Genomic DNA, 24,181 nt, shown 5'->3' on the forward strand with positions numbered 1-24,181 from the left:
AAAGATCTAAGTAAAATATTTATTTGATAACCATACCATAAGAGTAGGTGCGACTTCAATTGAGTATACGTGTTAGAGCTTGAGAGAGGATGACACATATCAAAGAACAATTCACCCTCACAACTTAAAGTTCATGAAAAGGGAGCAAAATAAGAATTTGTGAGTGTAAAGACGATAACCCTTATCTTGGGAACTCTCCCTAAATTAGATTTCAATCCTTTTTAATACTTTCATAATTATTCTTGTTAATTTCTCAATCGTTCTATATTCAATTTTATTTCCTTATTTGAATTAAGTATAAATTAATTGTTATAATTAAAGGAGTTTTCTAGTCCTCGTGGGATCGATAGTTTATTACTTGACTACATAATTGTGCACTTGCGATTTGTCCTATCAGACATCTCTTGGACAACTATTCGTAGAAGCCAGGACAAAATATTATGGCAAGGATCTAGTGATAGATTGCTGTTTTTGAAAGATGCATACTCTTATGTTCACCCTGTTGATAATTATCTGAGATGGTGCTTAACCATTTGGTCTTCACCAATAACCCTTTCAAAATCTTTTCTCATTTGGAGACTGCACAATAGGAAAATGGCAACTGATGAAAATCTTCAAAAGATGAGTTGTTCTATGGTCTACATTTGCAGCCTATGCAGGGTAACTTCTGAAAGTTCACATCATCTTTTTCTTCAGTGCCCCTTAAGTGTCTCACTTTGGCAGTGCCTGAGTAACATTTTCTCTATCTAATTGGACACTTCATTTATCTCTTCCATTCTTTTGGCTTGTAACAGGAAGTGGAGTCCCCAATTAAGGGATCTTTTGGTTGCTGCTATTATATATATAGTGAGTATTATATAGTTTTGCAGAAATCAATCCAGATTTGAGGATAGGAAAACTAACTTATTCCGAGGTTTGGCTAGAATAAGAATGACAACTACCTTATCTGGTAATACCTCAAAGTCATGCTAGTTTTTCCTTAGAGGATTTCCAAATCTCCAAAACTTTAAATGTCTCTATTAATTTTAAAAAGGCTCCAAGAATTCTCGAAATCACTTGGGCTACTCCTCCTGTGGGAAGGCTAAAGATAAACATTGATGGGGCTGCCAAGGTGGTGGCTGCATATTCAGGGACCATAATGGTGGATGTTTGGCTGGCTTTGCAAGCTACTTTGATATTCAAGATGCAATTTATGCATAACTTCATTATGCTATCATGCCAATTGAGTTTGCTCATCGTCATGGTTGGTAATGTATTTGGTTAGAGTATGACTCAACTTTGGTGGTGTATATCTTCAATGATAAATCTAATGTGCGTGGAAGTTATGGAGTAAATGGAGCAAGTGCAAGGATCTTTTGGCTATAATTGACTACTCAATTTCTCACATTTATAAAGAGGGAAATTCTTATGCTGACAAATTGACAAACTATGGCATATCCTCTAGGACCTTTTCTTGGTGGAATGTAATTCCTAATTTTGTAGTGGAAGATTATTATCAAAATAGGTTAGGTCTTCCTAACTATAGATTCAAGGTCATGTAATTGTCCTTAGTGACTAATTATTTATCTATGTGGGGTGCATGCACCTTTGCTTAAAAAAACTGAACTAAATCTGTAGTGATATTAAATCAAAGAACAAAAACCTTGCACTTAATTCAATCAAACAAAATATCGAGTTTAACTGATTTACTCAATCTTATGCATTGTCATAGTGGGTTGAATTGCCTATTCACACCTCATTAACCAATTTATTTATGTAAAATACAAAACTAAAATTAGGATTAGTTAACAGTGAGGAAGATACACAATTTAGAGTAATAATGACGCCACTTAATACTGTCACTATGTTCAGAAAACATGTGCCAAGAGCATCCTTCTTTCCCTTGTACAACTGTTTGCTGTGGCACAAAAGGAAGACAATCTCAGCTGACTGATGTCCAAAACCATAAATAAGTAGAGCTTTCCATTACATACTAGCAGTGCACAAGGCTCCCACTTAATATGGTATGGAAATGATAGATGTACATGAACCCTAACAACCGAATAAGTTTTTTCAAGGATTTGAGCCTTACCTCTGGGTCTCATTTTTATTTTTCTATCCTTTGTTCTGGTACAAATTACAGAGTTCAAATAAAACAAAACATGAGGAAATCAAGTGAGGCACTGCCCTAAAACATTAGCTATTTGTTATCATACATTGATAATCTATTGGGGAAGAATAACTCTTTGTGCATATGGGAGGGCAAAGTTTCACACAACGTCACAAGAACAATCATGGGATTGTATCACTCACTGAAAAGTTCTTCTCAAGCCAGAACCAACCATAAAAAAAAATTGATTGTGAAGACAACTTATACACAAACGGTCAGAATAGAAGCAATGCTTGTCACCAGTGACCAACACAAACCTTTTGCCACCTACTTGTGATCAAAATGATTTTACAACCTTAATCAGAGCCTAGTAGCATCCCCTACACTACAGCATGCAGTTTATTCACTGGATCTATATGGCAGAACTTGCCAAGGAAAGTTCATGGAGGTCACCTAGCATCCACTCCTCCCCAGTTTGACCGCCTAATACAATCGCCCTTGTTCCTCCAACAATACATGTACTATGTCCCCAAGCAAATCTCGGAGGGCACCCAGGTACATTTAGGATTCTCCATGTAGGCTTCTCATCAGTTGGATCAAGGATGTAAAGCTGGGAGGCAGAATGAAGGCCTGCAACAGACCCGCCAAATATCAGAATTCTCCCACCTGGAAGACTAACAGCCACATGATCAAGTCTAGGAGGAGGAGCGGTGCCTCCAGGATTTCCAGCACCGGGCATTCCACTCCCTGTTACACATTTCCAACATGGTTCTTCCTCACTTAAATCCATCGTGAATACATCACTGGAACGAAAACGCAGAGGTCCACTCTTAGCCAAACCCCCAAACATTAGTATTTTCCTACCACCATAAACAGATAGTGTGTGGCCCAGACGAGAAGGTGGAGTCCATGTCACTGGTATCTCTCTCCAGATAGGTTTCTCCATTGACAAATCAAGGAGGAAAGTATCACTCAAGAGTACTCCAGAATCAGCACAGCCACCGGAAACTATCAACTTAGTACCATCAAGAGTACAGGAGCTATGCCATGATCTCGGAAGCGGAGGTGCCAATCCAGAAATTTCACGCCAAGTTGGAGGCTTTGCATCCAGTTCCAGAACAAACACATCATTGAGCAAGCCCTGTGTTCCACAGCCTCCAAATACAACCAAATGAGAACCATTAACACATGAAAGTGTGTGGCCCCAACGACCAGGAGGAGGAGAGGTCACCTGGACATGTCGCCACTCAGGATTACTAGAATTGAGATCCAAAACAAAGGTGTCATTCAAAGGTTGCATGTTAACCCCTTCACCACCAAATAGGACAACTCTATTACCAACAGCACAAGCACTAAAATTACAGCGTGAGGGTTCAACAGCACCTCCAACAGTCAATTTGCTCCAAGCTGCTGCTTCAAGGGTGGTCAGCTCCCTTGCAAGCCGACCCCATCCAAGTCTCCTTGCACCAGGCACAGTTTCTAAAACACGTGTAGTCTCACTGCCCCATGCATTTTGGCACACCATTCTCCAGAGGTCTTCATTTTTTGTTAACTCATACAATCGCCTACAGACAGAACCAATTGATGCAATATCTCTTGGAGTTAAGCGAGCAAGTATCTTGAGAGAGATTACCTCGTCACTTAATTGAAATATCCCACAAGCTCCATGAGTCACATTCCGATCCCCTAATGGAAGAGGACGCAACGAACTAAACCGATCTGATGATTTAGCAGATTCTTTAATTGCAAAACCCTGAACAGGACCAAGATCAATGTTTGCCTCTGTGAAGAACTGGATTCCAATGACATGAGTAATCTCACCATCTCCAAATATAGGTGTCAGTCGCAATCTGTTCATAAGTGGAGATCCATCTTTCCGAAAGTTCAGCAACTCACCTTGGAATTCAACCCCTTCCTCAAGGCATCTTCTAATTTCAGAAACTACAGTCGAGTCCACCAATGGATGCCTTCTCTTAGCAAATGGTCCTCGGCACTGTAAGAAACGGCTGCACAATATCTTTAAATGATTAGATATAATACAGCCATATTAAATTAGAAACATCTAACAATAGAGACTCAATCAAGAAACATGCTAAAGAACTAATTGCTTATATAATATACTCTTCAGAAGTCTTTTCTTTCTTTTACTTCCCTAATGCAGTGCATAGGTTACTCATGCTACTTCGTCAAGACCATAACTTCAAACCATTACCAAAAGTTGATAAGCTAAGTCTGTCTACAGTAGCCACCAATGCACCTAAGTCCCAATGAGGTAAAAGCCTGAAGTTAATCAAGTTTTTTTTTCCAGCCCTTCTTTGTATGTCTATATAAACACCTATGAAGCACCGATACATACCCATACCGGGTACATGCGAATTTATTATTATTTTTGTTATAGCTTTAATTTAGGTAATTAGGTGCACGTATCAAGTATGTATATCTACACTTTTAGTGTGGACCATTCCAAAACGGTCATCTTTTGGTTGAGAACTTAGTGTTTTTTTCTTTTTTTGTCCACATTCGTACCATAAGGTTAAATCTAACACAAATAGTCAGCTTCTCATCATCATATTTCGAGACATGCGTATGCTATGTAAGTGTCAGCATTGCTATATATATATATTGAATGTATATTCACGTACCCATACCTTAAATTTTAAAAAAATGCCTTATCCAGTACCATCATCCATATCGGGTACTGGTACCGTACCCGTAAACATACAACATAGATGAACGCAAACAAACAACACTTGCAGAAAGAAGTTGAAAGGGAAAATGAATCTGCAAACTAATTACACAAGAAAGAATCTAAATCTATTTATTGGCTTCCAGAAAGGTTTATTTTTAATCATAAAAACAAGACAAGATAAATCCAAGAGCATAAATCTCCACATCCTCATCCTGAAACATTAATATGAAAGAAAACTCAGTCACCATTCTGTTTGCTTCTTAAACAAAGCTACAGACACCACTACACAAAAATCACCACACCAATACCTATGCCATGTCTCTTTTTACTTGTCAAAATTTTAATGACTTCTGTCACAATCTTACATCCTTGCAACCTTGGCCCAAATTGATACATTACAAGAACTTCAGGAATGCATTATTTAATGGTAAAGTTGCTTGCCTTGTGATATGGAGGTTATGGGTTCAAATCTTAGAGACAACTTCGCTTACGAGGATAATACTGCATACAACTACCCTCCCCAGACCCCACTAGGTGCAAGCCTCGTGCATTGGGCTGCCCTTTTATATCCGTTCTTACAAAAATAATAGTACACGAGTTGGTCCAGACTATCGACCCATTAACACAAACCATTCCTAGTTCAAAACTCCACCATCAATCCACTAAGTTTTCAATAATTTATATTGATCAGTGAACCTATGCACCTAGCAAACACCACAAGATTCTCTATAGTAACAGCCATAAAGGCTAAAATTGAGATACACAGATTCCTACATTACCTCACTGGAAATAACAAAGAAGCTCCTGAGCCACACACTTCCTGCATCTCTATTTTTTTGACATGTGACTAGCAAATGCATCATTCAGTTCTCGCAAACAAGAGAAACTATACAAACAGGAAAAGTTCTCACTAGCAATTGCAATGAATATTCATCTTATTCTCACAAATATTACTCCAAAAAATTCAGAGCAACACAAAACTTATTACATTTAAACATACATGAGAAATCTTTCATCTAAGTCAGAAATTAACATTGTATAATCTGCCAAAACACAACTTTTTAACATGGATAACAGTGTAATATATAGAAAGGAAAAGAAGATATTTAAAATTTATGATCCATCTTATTATCAGATATGTTACTGGAAAATAGTGATAGAAATAGCCAATAGAACATTTATTACATTTAACATACACGAGAAATTTTCCATCACATATGTCATAAATTAACACTGAATAATCTATCAGTCATCAGACCACATCCTTTTACGCAGACTAACAGTATGAATGTATGATGGATAGGCAGGGAGAGAAGAAATTGAAAGTTTAGTGTCATTATCGTATATATATATATAATTGCATGCTATGTCTATAACCATTCATCTCAAGCCCAACCAAGATTATTCAACATTAACCTACACATCTACCATATGGTATAAAGATATACTTAGTCACCGTGTCCAATTATCGCTGATTTTTGTGTAAAATTATAGACTTTATGACAAGAAGGGTAAACTCTAAAACCATTTTTCTTTCAACATTAATATTCTTTTATGTAATTATCAGAGTTGCCCAATGAATTGCTTTCTACAATTAGAGACCATGGAAAATCAATCTACAATACACAATTTGAGACTACAACAACAACAACCAAGACTTATTCTCACTATGTGGGGTCGGCTACATGGATCGAACAACGTTATAATGCTCTATCATAAATCATGTTCATTGACAAAACATTTATCTCTAAATCTTTCCAAATCATTTATGGTTTTTCTTGGCCTCCTTAGAAATTGGAATAACCTTCATTTATCTACTCTCCTTATTGGGGCTTCTAATGGTCTCCTCCAAATATGTCCAAACCACACAGTTTGAGACTACGGAAAATTTAAAAAATCAAATTTGGGTTTTCAGAGAATCACTAATCCATGCGACCTTCCCCGTAGTTGTACTTCTCGTTTCTCCATAATAAAAGTTCTTTTTTCAATAAAGAGGAAAAACTCAAGAATAATGTCCAGTATTTCTTTTGAGTATAATTGATGACTCTTAGAAGAAAGTGTGTTCTGATAAATAAGAAATATATATGACACCATGCCACAGAGACGCTCACTCTATATACAAGAAGCTGGAGATTCTAAGAAGGGAGAATAATATTTACACTGATCCTAAGTCGCGTGGATGCAGGTACTAGTACTGTCAGGGTAAGACAATCTCTAAAAATTAGGGTATTGTACAGTAGTTTATATAGTTGAGATAGTGAAGAAAATTGAAAAGCAAAGGAGTTGTTGATGTTTGTTTTATGGATGGATTTGATATCCATCCAACTGGATATATCCATTGAATATACTAGATGGATTGGAATCCATCTATTACTAAATCTACCTACTGGATTATATCCATTTAACTCCATTGACTTAGCTTTAATGGATGGATTTGGATGGAATTAATTTTCTTGGATTTGGATGGATTGTGAATTATGGATATTTTTGTCACCTCTAAAAATAGGACAAATTTTGATCTGGAATCTATGTTTTACAACAGTGAAGGAAATAAGGGCAAAGAATTACCCTGTCTATTATTACTAGAGGATTATGGAGAGTAGACCATGTTCAACTCTAGTCTCTAATTAGTTCTTATTCTTTTTCCTAACTCATTGCAGACTACTTCCACTTTTTAAATATGACAGAAAACCTGGTCTGTTAATGCCTCAATTCTTTGCCAAGAACCTACTATTTAAACAACAACCAAGCCAACCCCACTAGGTGGCTACATAGATCGGGGTCAGCTACATGGATCTAATGATTCCATAATGTTCTATCATAAATCATGTATATTGACAAAGTATTGATCTCAATCATTAACATGAACCTACTATTAATGGGGAAGAAAAAAGCCCAAAACCAAGAAAGAAAAAAGAAAACAAATGAATAGTTCATCTTATGACATTAAATAGGACTGACCCAAAATCAGACATTGTTGTTACATAAAGCAATCTACAACATTGGATTCCCAACACCTTCCTCAATCAGAGGACCAAAAATATCACGAGAATCCCTCAACACTTAAGCTCAGTTTGGTATGAGGCCTTACTCTAGAAAGGTATCTGAAAATGACCATATTTGCAATAAGTCCAATCTCTTATCTTAATTACCAACTAAAAACAACTCAAGCAATATATTCACTTTCTCATTAATTAGCACTCAAAAGTCAAATTTCAAATCTTTCATCAATATATATGAATACTAATGCTCCCAAATTCAATACATGTCAAAAAATACCTAAGTGATTGCACAAAGCATGTTTTTGTCAGCATATAACAATTAACAAAAGCTATGCATTTTACTATTAGGTGGGGCCGGCTACATGAATCAAATGACATCATAACGTCCTTCCGTATATCATGTCTATAGGCAAACTATTAAACCTCTAAATCCTTCTTAATGCTTTTGGTTAAAAAGAATTTGGCTATACCTCGAAATATTGGCCTACCCCATCTTGTCTACTCTCTTTACATAGGCTTCACAAGTCTTATTTGCACATGCGCAAACCACCTAAGATAAGATTGTACCTTTTTTTCTACTTTAGTTAATACCCCAACTTTCTCTCTAACATATTCACTCCTAGCCTTATCAACATATATGTATGAAAAAAAGAATTAAAGAACCATATTTATATTTTGTAGAAGGGAAATCACTCCCTTAAGTGTTTGGGAGTTGAATTTGGAGGGGAAGGAAGGGAAAGGGAAGGCTTGAGAGTCATCTCACAAGTGTATTTCATGGCTCCCAAGCCTTCCCTTTCCCTTCCTTCCCCTCCAAAATCCAACTTCCAAACTAACCCTAAAGGACTATAAATGGCATTGAAAAAGCAACTGAAAGGACTAGCATGGACAAAGACAATATCAGCAATTAGATTTCACTTAAGTAATTTTAACAAGGGCTTCGTTGTCTTTTTAACAACTGCTTTTATTGAATCCAATGACCATATTGTTTGTGCCCATTGGAAAAGTGGTCATGCAACCCTTACTCACTCCAACAGAATGGTTAAGAATGGGCACAATACATACACATATACAAAGGGGGCTAGGGTTTCAAGCAATGAAATTTCCCACCCAAAACAAGTCCAAAACCTAAACCTAACCTAAAACTAAATCCTAATAAAAATGAAGCTTAATCACATACTCACTTAATACACAGTTCTCTTTAGTACAGGTACGTACTGCGGATTACCTTACCCTATCAAATATCAATACATTAGGGGGTATATTCAGTAGTATTGCTATAGCTCTATTTCTAGTGCTGCTTCTTGTACGTTTGAATTTACTTTTGCTTCAGCATACTCAATAATAAAATTCTTTCCTGTTTCATGTAACTTATTCAGGTGAGTGTATATCACCAATTACTCATCTTTTCTCTGTTCTTTCTTTTATTTAAATTGCAGGTGAAAATCTCATTCCTTCCTTACAAGGAACCAATTCGCAAAAGAATCACATAACTAATTCGCGGTTGTCTAACAAAATAAAAGAATTGTGTTTCAGTGCTTAATAATTAGGAAAACAATGAAGAAATTGAATGAAAAACTGACCAATTGCGACCGAGAACTTCCTCGGCACGGTAGCCAGTGAGCATCTCGAAGACGGTGTTGACGTAAATGATAGGGTGATCGGGATCGATGGCATCAGTTACGACAAAGCCACACGGCGCCGTTTGGAGAGGGAAAGGAAAAGGAAGAGGTCCAGCAACATCAACTTCGTCGTGGTTGAAGATGAAGGACGCTGCGTCTTCTTCGTTCTCGCTGAGATCGGAATCGCTATCCCACTGCATAGTTAAAATTGGAAATTGGAATTGAAGTTAAAGATGAAGGAGAAGAAGAAGAGAAAATCGGAATCGGATTGGGAATGAGAATGAGAATGGATTAGTGGGCAAGAAATTTAGATATAAGAGAAGAGGTTATTTCTTTTGTTTACGGACACAGGGAGATAAAGATTGAAGATGGTGTTGTTTTCACATGTGGCTTCACCACCCACTCATCTTTGCTTTCTTCTAAATATCTCTTTTCTTTTTTCCATTTTATTACTTTTGTTTTTTGAATTTGTTGCAAAAAAACTGCTATATCACCATTGCATGAGCGAGTAGAATAATAATAATAATTAAAATAATATGACATTTTATTTAATATATTTAAAGTAAATGAGACTAACTTTATAATAACGATTCCTTTTATTTGTTACAAAATATTCTTAATTTAATATACAATTACATGTTTAAAAATCCGAAGTATTAGAGTAAAAAAAAGTTGCCTGTTTTAACTTTAATGTGGAAACTTTGGTATTATTGTGGTTCTTATGATTATCAATAAAATTGTTGGTGCCAACTTTTACGTAAAGTCCGGGATGAGAAATGAATTTGATAATTTTGTATTTTATTTTATTAAAAAAATTAAAATCTAGATAGTTGAAATTTTGTTTACCATATATAAGCATCTTCATCGAGTAGTAGAGATAATCTCTACTCAATTAGAAGTGAGTTGAATATTTAAGGGTGGTGACAGATTGACGTAGCAGTTAGAGGTTATGAGAGAAAGTTAGTGTTTCATTCTTTTAAAATTTAATCCCTTTTTTCTATACCACATCAACCGTTTTATCGAAAATCACTAAATATTTCCTTCACTTAAAATCACATTTTAACCTTGTTTGACAACATTGTTCAATTATTTTTTACAAAAGGAACTTAAAAGAAAGAGCAAAGAAGAAGAACAAGCAAATCAAGCAAGTTGGGTTCTTGAATTATCCAAAAGAGTTGACGATTAGTAATGAGACACACCCTATAGGCGATATGGTCAATAAGTTAGATATATATTATGCTCCCTTCTTTACTAGGTAGTCTGCAACTCTATTCGATTCCATGAGAGTGTGACTCACATGAACATGCCAATGCCATTTGACAAGTTCTTTGATATCAAAGAGAACATAATTATTTTTATGACTTCAAGGAATGGCAGATTTGTTCACCATATCAACGATGATCAAACAGTTGAATCATACACGATATATTGGTAATCTCCCTCTCATGCTAGAAGCAAACCATACCTTATATCGAGGAGCTCAGCAAGAAGCATCAAACCATTCCCTACAAATTTTGAAAAACAATAGAGTCATATGCCTTCTTCACACTCCACCAAACCCAATGTTGTTTTTGTATTAAAGAATGTAATTCATTGCTTTGTGTAATAGTTAGTTTAGTTAGTTGACAACTTACTAAACATAGAAGTCATAACTAACTAAGTTGTTATGAACTACTATAAATGGAATGGTGTAACCTTGATGATTTGCTAATTGAAATTACACTCTTCTTTCTCACTTTTCTCTCTAATTCTCTTCTTCCTTTCTCTTAACATTTTTTCAACACTTTCTAACCTTCTTCTTCTTCTCTGATTCACGCTGGCTAAAAGCAAGTAGAGAAACCAAACTGAATTGGTTTCTAAAACTCCAACAGTGGTATCAAGAGCTATAGGATCGGGATCTGTGGTAGTGCCAAGATTGGATGCAAGAGGCTTCAAGAAGTGAAGCTCACGGATTGAGAATCAAAGCTGCAAAACATAAGGGAAATCAAAGGTATAGAAGAATGGCAAATTCGAATGGATTTGTAATGAATCTTCCAATCCTAGATGGGAAGAATTATGAACATTGGAGCATTCAAATGAAGGCCATCTTTGGGTTTCAAGAGTGTCTTGATGTGGTGAAAGGTGGAATTCCAATTGTAGATGAAAATTCAGTGGAGTATAGGGAAGGAAACAAGAGAGATTGCAAGGGAATCTTCTTGATCCACCAATGTGTGGATATGGCCAACTTTGAAAAGATTTATGCAGCATCTAGTTCAAAGGAAGAATGGGAGATATTGGAGAAGAACTATTCTGGTGGAAAGAAGATCAAGAAGGTGAGGTTGCTGACACTCAAAAGACAATATGAGTTGATGCAAATGGATGAGCAAGAATCCATAGCTGAGTACCTCAACAGATTAAGGAGCCTAATAAACCAAATGAAGGGGTGTGGAGAAACACCAATTGAACAACATGTAGTGGAGAAGATTCTCAGAACACTTCATCCAAAGTTTGATCATGTGGTGGCAGTAATAGAGGAAGCAAAAGATCTTGACAATCTATCAGTTGATGAATTGCAAGGATCCTTGGAGGTGCATGAGCAGAGATTTATGGAGAGGTAGACTTATAGACAATCAGATCATGCCTTGAGTGCTCAGTTCAAGAAGAAGGGTGGCCCTGGACAGATTGATAAATTCAGAAGAGACAAAGCAAAATGGCAAGGTGGTAGGAGAATGGAGACTGACTATGTCAAGCCTGGATCGAATTCACAACAGAAGAATCAGAGCAACAATTGTGAAGTCAATACAGCCAAGAAATGGAACAATCAGTTGAGTAGAATGAACAAGAAAGACAAAAGCAAGATTCAGTGCTTCAACTGTAGAAATTGGGGACATTATGCTTCAGAGTGCAAAGAGAAAAAGGGTCACTCAAACCAAAGAAGAAGAAGCAAGACTAGCAAAAGATATGGAATCAGAAGAGGAGGTGTTACTGATGGCTAGGAGTATTGACTCTTTTCAAGAAGCAAATAAATTTGATAATGCCCTGCTAATGGTGACAAATCAGAGTTCAGGTAGTTGGTATCTTGATTCGTGCTGCTCCAACCCCATGACAGGGAACAAGGATTGGTTTGTGACATTAGATAAATCAATGGAAACTAGAATAAAGTTTGCTGATGATAGCATAATCAAAGCAGAAGGAATTGGCAGAGTAATGATCAAGAAGAAGGATGGCTCAACCTCATACATATCAAGTGTTCTATATGTGCCAAGAATGAAGAGCAACATTTTAAGTCTTGGACAATTGATTGAGAAAGGAAACAAGATGAGGTTGGAAGAGAAGATGCTCAAAGTATTCAACAAGAAGGGAGTGTTAGTCTTGAAGGCCCCTCTAGCACAAAATAGGACCTTCAAGATTGGCATTCAGCTTGGAAATCAGAAATGCTTAGAATCAGTAACAGATGAGAAATGGATTTGGCATCAAAGATTTGGGCATCTCAACTTCAAGAGCCTTGAACACTTAAGTCAGAATGAAGTTGTGCATGGGTTACCTACTCTCAAAGCCTCAAATGATGTGTGTGATGATTGCCTAGCAAGCAAGCAAACAAGGAACACATTCTGCTCACAAATTCCAACCAAGACCACTCAACCACTTGAAGTTGTATACACTGATGTGTGTGGTCCATTAGAAGAAAATTCTCTTGGAGGAAACAAGTACTTTGTGACCTTCAAGGATGACTTTACAAGAAAACTATGGACTTATGCAATAAAGAAGAAATCTGATGTGTTTGGCAAATTCAGAAGTTTCAAAGCAGAAGCAGAAAAACAAAGTGGTAAGAACCTGAAGTTGACCAGAAGTGATGGTGAAGGGGAGTATGTTTCTTATGAGTTCAAAAATTTCTGTGAAATAGAAGGCATAACTCATGAGATCATTGCACCATATACTCCTCAACACAATGGAGCAGCAGAAAGGGTAAATAGAACTGTGTTGGACATGGCAAGAAGCATGCTAAGAACCAAGGCACTTCCAAAGAAGTTTTGGGCAGAAGCAATATGAACAACAACCTATCTTCTGAACAGATGTCCTACAAAGAGGTTGGTAAACAAGACTCCTGAAGAAGCTTGGACTGGACACAAGACTAATGTAAAACATCTCAAAGTGTTTGGATCCATATTCTTCAAACACATACCAGAAAACAGTAGAAGGAAGCTTGATGATAGAGGAGAGAGGCTGATTTTTGTAGGCTACCATTCTACAGGGGCCTACAAAGTATACAATCCTAACACCAACACAATCTCATACAGTAGAGACTTAAAATTCATTGAAGGAGAAGCTTGGAATTGGAATGAAACAACTGAGACACCCAACAACTCAGTAAGAATAATGCTGGACAACACACAAACAGAAGAAGAAACTCAGATAAGTAATGAGGATCAAGCTGCTTTGAATGAAAGACCATAGAGAACAAGACAATTGCCATCAAGACTCAGAGATTATGAACTTCTTGATGACTCAGCAATCACTCAAGAAGGAGATTTTGTGCATATGGCCCTACTAGCTGAAATGGAGCCTATGTCTTTTGATCAAGCATTGAAAGAGCAGTGTTGGATAGAAGCAATGAAGGAGGAGATTAACTCCATAGAAAAGAATGCTACATGGGAACTAACAGATTTTCCAAGAAACAAGAAAGCTATCTTAGTCAAACAGGTGTATAAGGCGAAGTTGAAACCTGATGGATCAGTTTCTAAGCACAAGGCTAGACTTGTTGCTAAAGGGTTCCTACAGAAGCAAGGCTTGAATTTTGAAGAAGTCTTTGCACCAGTGGCCAGACTAGAAACCATAAGACTTGTTATAGCAATAGCAAGCTCAAGAAGGTGGCACATTTGTCAAATGGATGTGAAATCTGCTTTCCTAAATGGTCCATTAGCCAAGGAAGTCTACATAGTGTCTACATAGTACAACCCCCTGGCTTTGTAATTCTAGATCAAGAACACAAAGTCTACAGATTGCACAAGGCTTTGTATGGATTGAAACAAGTACCCAGGGCTTGGAACAGAAGAATAGATGGGTTCCCACTGAAGCTAGGATTCCAGAGATGCATCAATGAACATGGCATTTATGCAAAATAGGTCACTACAGAAGCCTCTATAGTTACATGTCTATACGTGGATGACTTGGTGATAACAGGAAACAATATTGAAGAGATTGAATGGTTCAAAGAGAAGCTGAAACATGAGTTTGAGATGACTGATTTAGGAAGCCTTTCATACTTTCTTGGGATTGAATTTCTCAAAACAGATACAGGTATCCTAATGCACAAAAAGAAGCTGGTATACTTGGAAGGTTCAACATGCTAGGATGCAACTCAGTGTCAACTCCAATTGAAACTGGCAACACATTAAGCAACTCAAGCATGGAGAACTCAGAAGATAAGGCAGTAGACTCAACTCTCTTCAGACAAATGATAGGATCTCTTCGATATGTTTGCAATACAAGACCTGATCTTGCCTATGCAGTGGGCCTAGTAAGCAGGTACATGGGAAATCCAAGACATACTCACCTAGTGGCAGTGAAAAGGATACTAAGGGATTTTCCAAGAAACAAGAAAGCTATCTTAGTCAAACAGGTGTATAAGGCGAAGTTGAAACCTGATGGATCAGTTTCTAAGCACAAGGCTAGACTTGTTGCTAAAGGGTTCCTACAGAAGCAAGGCTTGGATTTTGAAGAAGTCTATTGGTGTGGTGATAAGGATGATAGGAAAAGCACAAGTGGGTACTTATTCAAGCTTGGTGAAGCACCAATAAGTTGGTGTTCAAAGAAGCAGAAAGTAGTAGCCCTTTCTTCGTGCGAGGCAGAGTACATTGCTGCCTGTTTTGGTGGTCAACAAGCAGTGTGGTTGAAGGCATTACTCACTGAATTGGGAATGCAGAAGGATGATGAACCTATGTGGTTATTTGTTGATAACAAATCAGCAATAAATCTAGCAAAGAATCCAGTGGCTCATGGTAGAAGCAAGCACATAGAGACCAAGTTTCACTTCTTGAGAGATCAAGTAGAAAAAAACAATTTGAAGCTAGAATTCTGTCAATCCAAGGAGCAATTGGCAGATTTACTAACAAAGCCTTTAAAGAGGATAGACTTTGAGAGACAAAGAACACTCTTAGGTGTAGTTAGTATAGAAAGCATGAATTAAGGAGGAGTGTTGTTTTTGTATTAAAGAATGTAATTCATTGCTTTGTGTAATAGTTAGTTTAGTTAGTTGACAACTTACTAAACATAGAAGTCATAACTAACTAAGTTGTTATGAACTACTATAAATGGAATGGTGTAACCTTGATGATTTGCTAATTGAAATTACACTCTTCTTTCTCACTTTTCTCTCTAATTCTCTTCTTCCTTTCTCTTAACATTTTTTCAACACTTTCTAACCTTCTTCTTCTTCTTTGATTCACGCTGGCTAAAAGCAAGTAGAGAAACCAAACTGAATTGGTTTCTAAAACTCCAACACCCAATGTGTTGATTCTCACCCGTTCGACACCCATCCATGTTAATCTTTATGAAACCGACGAGGTGACTCAAGAAACATATCTTGTCGATGATGTTATATCCTTGCCAAATTCCACACTAACACATGAAGTTGAGTGCTTGAGCTACTAGTCTAGCTTTGTTTCTAACTAATATCCAATTTTCACTAGACTTGTTTTTGAAGACCCATCTAATATCAATCACTTGTTTATTCTAAGATTCCCAAAACTTATTTCTCTCAAATTAATTTAGTTCCTCTAGCAATTATAGAATCCAATGTTCATCTTCCACAACATCATTAATTTTAGATGGTTCAATTTGAGAAATATCGTGTCTCGATTTTCGACTACACGACTATATTAGAGTTGTCACTACATTTTATGGTAAAAAGTGTAGAAAAATCTTTTAGCCCAGTCATATTAGGCTTTGGATTTTTGATATTCATGCTTGGAAGTCAGTTACGGAGTGTGGAAGGTATTAGCACTCTATCCGCCCGTTTTAAACGATACCCTCACTAAATTGTGTTATTTTTTTCATTTTAAAGTTATTTGAACATTTAATTAATTGATGGAAGGCCAAAATTTTATTTATTTTTTGTTGTGTCTCACAATGTGAAACTTTGCTCCTACATATCCCTATGGTTAATAGGAAATCAAGGATACATAGTTATTGGGTTGAAAAGTAATTGTTGGTTGTGTGTTTTAATTAGGGGCAGAAGCAACATAGCACTATTGTCCAAAGGATGAGTTTGAAGGAAAGAAGTCATCAATAGCAACCGTCCCTCCATCCTTGATGTGGTTGACAATTTTCATTTTTATAGTGAAATATTGATTTAGATATTTATTTATTAGTGAGAATGACTTTATTACTATTTTTTATTAATTAATGTTTAAAATGATATTTCTGTTGATTTTAGGAATTAATCGAAAGAAAAGAAGCATTTTAACGCGACTGCTCAAATATGATAAGAGGACAACAAGCATTTGTGTGATATTTCTTCATCTTTGATTAATCTCTACAAAATATTATTTTTATATAGATATTCACAATAATATTGTATGTGAGAGTATTTTTTTTTAAATATATTTTTCATTAATGATTATGTTAATAAGAAAATCTGTTATTATTTTTATTATTAGTGATATTTATTTGATTTGAAAAATGTTTATTAAGTAATTGTTAGGTAAGAAATATATTCTTGACTTTTTGTTATAAAAGATTATCATAAAATATATAGTAGTGTTATTATTTTTTGTATAATATTATTGAGAGAAATATTTATGATCAGTTTATTATTAAAAATAATTTTCTATTTATAAAATGTTGTGAAGAAAACAAACAATATCAACAACGAATAAAAGAATAATATACCTGAATGGGGCTGTAATTGCACGTAGACAAGGTTAGGATTCGCCGTTGACGTGTCATTTGGAGACTGGTTAGCAGATGTTGCAAGCAGAGTACCACACAGACGCCACATGGAAATTCACAGTTGGCAGGAATAGAGGGAGCACTATGCTTAAAATGCACTCGACCATAGGGAAACGAATACCAAGAGGGAAGCATAGCTCTTCTACAGTCACGTCTACATGACGAGGGTTACACACGCCTCGGTGTCGAGATCCTATTGGTTCTAGTTGCTAGTCAAAGAAAGACACTACCTTTAGCGCCACGCGAATCACCGTGAATGGTCACCAGCGAATCTCACGATACTAGAGATGCGTTTGCTCTTTTTTTGTTGGAATGCCTTGATTTTTCTCTCTTTTTTCTAATTGCACCTAACCTCTTTGTTTATTGCATTTGAATTTGCACATGTGCAAATAGGGAGAAAATCTCCCAATTAATCCCTGGCAGGAAGTTAAGGGAAAATAAAATTAATATTTTTAAATTCACAATAAAAACTAGTTTAACTTTTTATGGTTCATAATATTTCCGAATTCGAATTTTAAATAAAAATACTAATTATTTAAATTGTTTTGGGTTCTAAGACATCTAAAAAATGTATATTTTCTCTAAAAGTAGTCCAATAAATTTTATAAAGTTAAAAAATATTATAATACCGCAAAAGTGAGCTCAACATAATTATTTGACATTTAACAATAATAAACGGAAACCTGTTTTTGGATAGAAAATTATATATTGATTCTATAAAATCCCAAAACTGTGACATTACCTATAAATAGGTAAAAACAATAATTTAACTTGTATAAAATCACAAAAGAAATATTTTGAGTGCACTTTTTTTACAATTAATATAAAATGAAAAATGCAAGGATTTTGTGATATGCTTTATTTTAAAAATTGGAATTCTTGCATACTAAGGATAATAAGTGACTATTAAGTCACATGAAATCCTTTTAAAATATGAAAAATGAAAAAATGATGATATTTAGCCATTAATTACTCATTAAACCATTGCACCACATTTTTTCTTTTTTATTTCAAAAATTCATTTGTTTATTATTTTTTGAAAAATCATATAATTTAGAAAAAGATTTTTGGGATTTTTCTAAGCCTGACAAAAATTGATTTTTAGAGTTGTCCCTCTTTACTTGTTGCTTACCTAATAACAACTAAACTAAAGTTTGAGAGATATCATGGTAAGTAATAGTTAAGAAATGAACACTATTTTTCAAGGCTCAATAAAAGCCTTTGAGAAAGTCTCGATTTTTTATGAATCAGTTCGATGTTCTGCTGGTGGACCAGAGTTTTGTTGAAATAATTCTCGCGCTTGCTATGATAAACCAGAGATTTATTGAGGTAGTTCCCGCACTTGTCATGATGAACTAGGAATTTGTTGAGGCATTTCCCGTGCTTGCCATGATGAACCAATGATTTGTTGAGGCAATTCTGGCCCTTGCCATGATGAACTAGAGATTTGTTGAGACAGATCCCGCACTTGTCATGATGAACCAGCGTTTTCTTTAGGCATATCTCGCGCTTGCCATTATGAAACATGAATTTGTTGAGGTAGTTCCTACACTTGCTATGATGAATCAGGGATTTGTTGAGGCAGTTCTTGCGCTTGCAATGATGAACCAAGGATTTGTTGAGGCAGTTCTCGCGCTCGCCATGATGAACCGGGAATTTGTTGTTGAGGCAGTTGTCGTGCTTGCCATGATGAACCAAGGATTTGTTGAGGCATTTCCCACGTTTGCCATGATGAACCAAGGATTTGTTGAGGCAGTTCTCACCCTTGCCATGATGAACCATGGATTTGTTGAGGCAGATCTCGTGCTTGCCATGATGAACTAGAGTTTTGTTTAGGCAGATCTTGCGCTTGCCATTATGAAACATGGATTTTTGAGGTAGTTCATGCACTTGCCATGATGAATAAGAGATTTGTTGAGGTGGTTCTTGCACTTGCAATGATGAACCAAAGATTTGTTGAGGCAGTTCTCCCCCTCGCCATGATGAACCAATGATTTGTTGTTGAGGCAGTTCCCACGCTTGTCATGATGAACTAGAGATTTGTTGAGGCAGTTATCACGCATGCCATGATGAACTAGAGATTTATTGAGACAGTTCTTGCGCTTCCCATGATGAATCAGGGATTTGTTGAGGCAGTTACCGCACTTGCAATGATGAACCATAGATTTTTTGAGGCACTTCCCACGCTTGTCATCATGAACTAGGGATTTATTGTGGCAGTTCTCGTGCTTGCCATGAGATGAACCAGAGATATGTTGAGGTAATTCTCGATTTTTCTTTGGAGGTTTAGCAATGTCTTAACATGTCAATGTTTGAGTCTGACAATGTTAATTTTTGAAAGAACATTGTGACGTCTGAGTCCGACAGTGTCACAATATTTCAGCGTTTGAGATCGACAATGTTTACATGGAAGCATGCTCTAGCGTCTAGGTCCAACAACGTCATATAATTTCAGTGTTTAAGTCTGACAATGTTTATGAGATGATGCTCTAGTGTTTATGTCTAGTAATGTTATAATATTTTGGCGTCTGAGTCCGACAATTTTTATGAAAGGATTCTCTAGTGTCTAAGTCTGGCAATATCAAACATTTTGACGTTTAAGTCCAACAATGCTTATAAGGAGGGATTTGAAACACATAAGGCATGGGGTCTATGATTTGAAACACTTCAGGCACGAGGTCTTGGAAAGTATAATTTGAAATGCTTCAGGCACGAAGTCCTGGAAAGTATGCTTTAAAACACGTCAGACATGGGATCTTGGAAAGTAAGATTTTAAAACACATCAGGCACAAGTTCCTGGAAAATAAGATTTTAAACACTTCAGGCATGAGGTCCTAGAAAGTAAGATTTGAAACACTTCTTGGAAAGTAGGATTTTGAAACACATCAGTCACAAGGTCCTAGAAAGTATGATTTTGATGCATGTCAGGAACGACGTCCTAGAAAGTATGATTTGAAACACTTCAGGCACGAGGTCCTAAAAAATATGACTTTGAAACACATTAGACACAAGATCCTGGAAAGTAGGATTTTGAAATACATCAGATACATGGTATTGGAAAATATGATTTTGATGCACGTCAGGCACATGGTCATGGAAAGTATGATTTTGAAACACATCAGGCACGAGGTACTAGAAAGATGATTTTGATGCATGTCTATCACGGGGATCTGAAAAGTATGCTTTTGAAATAATTCAGGCACGAGGTGCTGGAAAGTAGGATTTTGAAACACATAAGACATATGGTCTTTGAAGGTATGACTTTGAAACACATCAGGCATCGGGATCCTGGAAAATATGATTTAAACCACTTTAGACACGAGGTCCTGGAAAGTGTGATTTGAAACACCTTAGGCATGGGGTCTTGGAAAGTTTGACTATGAAACACATCAAGCACGAGGTCCTAAAATCTAGTATTTTGATGCGCGTCAAGCACGAGGTCTTGGAAAGTATGATTTTGAAACACTTCAGGCACATGATCCTGGAAACTAGGATTTTGAATGTCAATTGAGGTACAAGACCCAAAAAGCTTGATTGTAAATACAATTGTAACGATATAATTGTTTGGGAATATGCGATGCATGAAGTTCATGTTGATGTTTAAGTTATAATGATTACTATATGAATATGTATATGCGTTGATTGATATGGTGATGCTTCATTGTATGTATGTCATATATGATATGAATATTATATGCTTGTTTGAATGTAATGAATACAAATGTTCTAATCTTTCACTCGTGATTTATATTATTTTATTGAGTGAAATTCATCAACTTTTATGGACTTGACTGTAGCAACCATTGTCTTATGTTTTTTCGATTGGTATGATGACTCTTCACTTATCAAAATTTGCCCTGTTTACCTCGAGGCACTTTCCTTTTAAGGTGATTCATAAAATTGACTCAATGTCATCTTGAGGAGACTAACTAAAGCCATTCATACTGCCCCAGTGTAGGCTGACAGAGGAATTCTTTCCAAAGTGTTGATGTTTTTGCAAAAATTGCCACATTGTGCACATTTTAATTTATTGTCCTCATCCAGGCGGTTATTGTTCATAAAACTGCCACAATTTGGGTGATTGAGGATGAGTAGTATTAAACCTTCACTTTGAGGGTGTTCATTTCATTTTCCCTAATTTTGGTCCTTAATACCTTATGTAGGTACCTTTCGGGAATTCTCTCATTTTAATATGATCTTATGTCGCCTTTGCAGATTTTTGACTTAGAACCACTCTCTTTTTCCTAGATTGCCCATGTGGGTTTTCAACCTAGTACACTTTTGTTTTGTTTTGTTTTTTTGTTGATTTTGATTTTTTTGCTCTTTCTTTGTTGATTTTTTCCTGTTTTTGTAAACATCCTCATTTGTGATGACATGACTTGGTAGGAAGCAAAAGACTTGTTTGAGCTATTGTTAAAGTTGTTCTTGATGGTGATAAATTAAGATCTTTCTTCTTGGTTGAGAGATTCTGATTTCTAGAGTCATGAGAAGCAACTTCATTATTGCCCAATTTTGAGTTTCTTTTATATTTCCATTAGAAAATGGGGTCAACCCAATAATTGTCGCAGTTTTGGGCTTATTGCAATTTTCCACCAAACAACGAGATCAACTCAAAAATTGCCTTAATGTGAGAAGGTGAGAGTCATTGTTCTATTCAAATGCTTTGGTAGGATGGACTGGAAAGCCTTAAATCATGATCATCTAAGGATGTGCCCCCGTTTGGGAGGCTTCCACTTTTATTTCCTTCCATACTCCTTATTTTAATACGTAACTCTTTAAAAAAAATACTAAAATAATGATCATTCAAACTTGGGAAATGTTTAAGCTTTGGGTGGTGATGTGATAATGATGATATTTAAGTTTGTGTATAGGCTGTATTGTGTTGATGATGATATATATTAATTTGAGTTTAGCTAATAAAAATGATTTGGTGTGTTTATGAATAATAGATAATTGAGCTTGTGCTTGGGGTTTGAGTGTGGTTAATGGTATTTGATTTGTGTTTAGGCTGTGAATGGTGGTGAGGTTATGATAATAGTGAGAAAATAAATTTTAACCTTATGCATTAAATATGATATATTTTTATCAAAGTTTATGATAATAGTGGAGTCAACATTTTTCTATCATAATGTGCATCTTAGACAAATAAGTCTTTGATGAGGTCCTTTTAAGCTTATATTGTGGCTTGACTCAGGGTTTTCAAGAAAAAAAGATATAAGGTTCAAAATATCTGTTTCTCATAACCACCTTTCACCTTTCTTCCTTATCCTATTTTCCATAGTTTTCCAACATGAACAATTAAAAGAATGATCTATGTTGTGATAAGAATGACCTAAGATTAAGACGATAATTTTTTTATGAAGGGTTCCTTTTGTGATTATTCATATTATGCTTTACTTTGCCCTAACTCTTGGCCAAGATATTAATTGAGCATTCTCACTAAGTATTGCATATATTTTTCATTTTTTTTTGTTTTTTTAAGTTAGGAACATTCCTTATATTTTTTTTTATCACTTGGTCATAAGAGGACTATGAAAGATTGTATTTCTTTCTTTAATAATTTAATGACAAGGAAAACTATTGAAAAACTACCATCCCGCGTTATTGACATATTGAGGGTTATTCAAAAATTATGTCATTTCAGGATGTCTAGGAGCAAATGAGGTGACTAGAGATATCTTCTTAGTGTTTAGAAATTACAAAGAAGCTTTGTGTCATCAGAAAAATCTACCTACATATATACATCATTTTTTAGTCTCATATTTGCATCACCCTCCATTTTATTTTTGACTAGTGTAGTGTGGAATGGTAGGATGAGGTATGAGATCGTGAAATTTACATGATCAATATATTAGTATACACTCGTTAAAAAGATATGCAATTGAAAGTAAATCTTTGTAAAAAAAGGATACATGAGTGAGTTAGGAGTGATCGACCTTGTCTGGAGTCCTCAAGTGAAGAGGTTTTCAAATTTGTCGCTAGTTCAGTTGGGGTAAGAGATAATACACTATCTTGTGTGACGAGTTTAGCTGATGCAGTGTCGATCACAAAATGAGATTCTCAACGTTTATTGGATTTCTTCTTCTTCAATTATGACTGCTTTCAGTCGAGTTCAAAAATGATGTTTAAAATCAATCTTCAATTGATGAGTGTCTTAGCAATGAGATCATGAAATGCATATAGAAAAATGATTTTTAGTGATGCATGGTATGAATGAAGTGAACATTTTTCTTTTTGTTTTTATCATTTTATGTCGATTGAAATATAACCTATTCCTCAAAATGATGCATAAAATGCAAGTAATGTCGACCTTGAGCATTCTACTTAAAAAATGATATATGATGATGCATTTGATTTATGTTTTGATGCATGAATGATGTGAGACTAATATTTTTAAAAGATGGATGGGATGCTACCAGGAATGCATGTGATTTTTTTTAGTTCATGAGACTTTTAGAAAATGCAATTTATGATGTGTATGATTTTGAATGCATGAAGGCTATGATATATAAGAAGATGCTTGAATATTTTTTTTCCTTTTAATGATAATGAGTGAGGATGTTAACAATAGTTAATCAAATGATATAATGGATTAGAATATATGATACGGTAATGCATGAAATGTAATGTTTGAATGTCTTATTTTAATGAATGCAAGAAATTAATAAGTATATGTATGTAGGAATGAATGAATGAAGGCATGCATAAGTCATGAATGGTGATTTTTTCTTTTTTTAAATGATTGAATGGATAAACAGTAGATAAATGTATGAGTAATTTATTTTTCTTTTTAAATGAATGTATGAATGCATAAGTCAACGACTGTTTAATTTATGTATTTTTTTTTTCATTT

The 24,181-nt window shown here is 35.5% G+C and overlaps 2 protein-coding genes across 2 annotated transcripts; one reads left to right on the top strand and one right to left on the bottom strand.

The window, feature by feature from the left end:
- Window positions 1-2,054: 2,054 nt before the first annotated feature.
- Window positions 2,055-9,705, bottom strand: LOC109337959 (adagio protein 1-like). The gene is made up of 2 exons (XM_019575066.1): window positions 9,361-9,705; window positions 2,055-4,095 (listed from the first exon to the last, which is right to left on the bottom strand). The coding sequence occupies exons 1-2, from the start codon at window positions 9,597-9,599 to the stop codon at window positions 2,502-2,504; spliced, it is 1,833 nt and encodes a 610-aa protein (XP_019430611.1). The 5' UTR covers window positions 9,600-9,705; the 3' UTR covers window positions 2,055-2,501.
- A 1,613-nt stretch (window positions 9,706-11,318) lies between these two features.
- LOC109337958 lies at window positions 11,319-12,374 on the top strand. Its single transcript, XM_019575064.1, has 2 exons — window positions 11,319-11,966; window positions 12,033-12,374. The coding sequence occupies exons 1-2, from the start codon at window positions 11,319-11,321 to the stop codon at window positions 12,372-12,374; spliced, it is 990 nt and encodes a 329-aa protein (XP_019430609.1).
- The last annotated feature ends 11,807 nt before the right edge of the window (window positions 12,375-24,181 follow it).

This window comes from Lupinus angustifolius, unplaced genomic scaffold, assembly GCF_001865875.1.
Source record: "Lupinus angustifolius cultivar Tanjil unplaced genomic scaffold, LupAngTanjil_v1.0 Scaffold_16_13, whole genome shotgun sequence".
NCBI classification, from domain to species: Eukaryota; Viridiplantae; Streptophyta; class Magnoliopsida; order Fabales; family Fabaceae; genus Lupinus; species Lupinus angustifolius.

Bases quoted from the DNA above. Each gene is read 5' to 3' on its own strand.
- LOC109337959 (XM_019575066.1), bottom strand. From the start codon at position 9,599: ATGCAGTGGGATAGCGATTCCGATCTCAGCGAGAACGAAGAAGACGCA. The intron at 4,096-9,360 runs GTCAGTTTTTCA...GATATTGTGCAG, and splicing joins GAAGTTCTCGGTCGCAATTG to CCGTTTCTTACAGTGCCGAG.
- LOC109337958 (XM_019575064.1), top strand. From the start codon at position 11,319: ATGCAAGAGGCTTCAAGAAGTGAAGCTCACGGATTGAGAATCAAAGCT. The intron at 11,967-12,032 runs GTGCATGAGCAG...TTGAGTGCTCAG, and splicing joins AATTGCAAGGATCCTTGGAG to TTCAAGAAGAAGGGTGGCCC.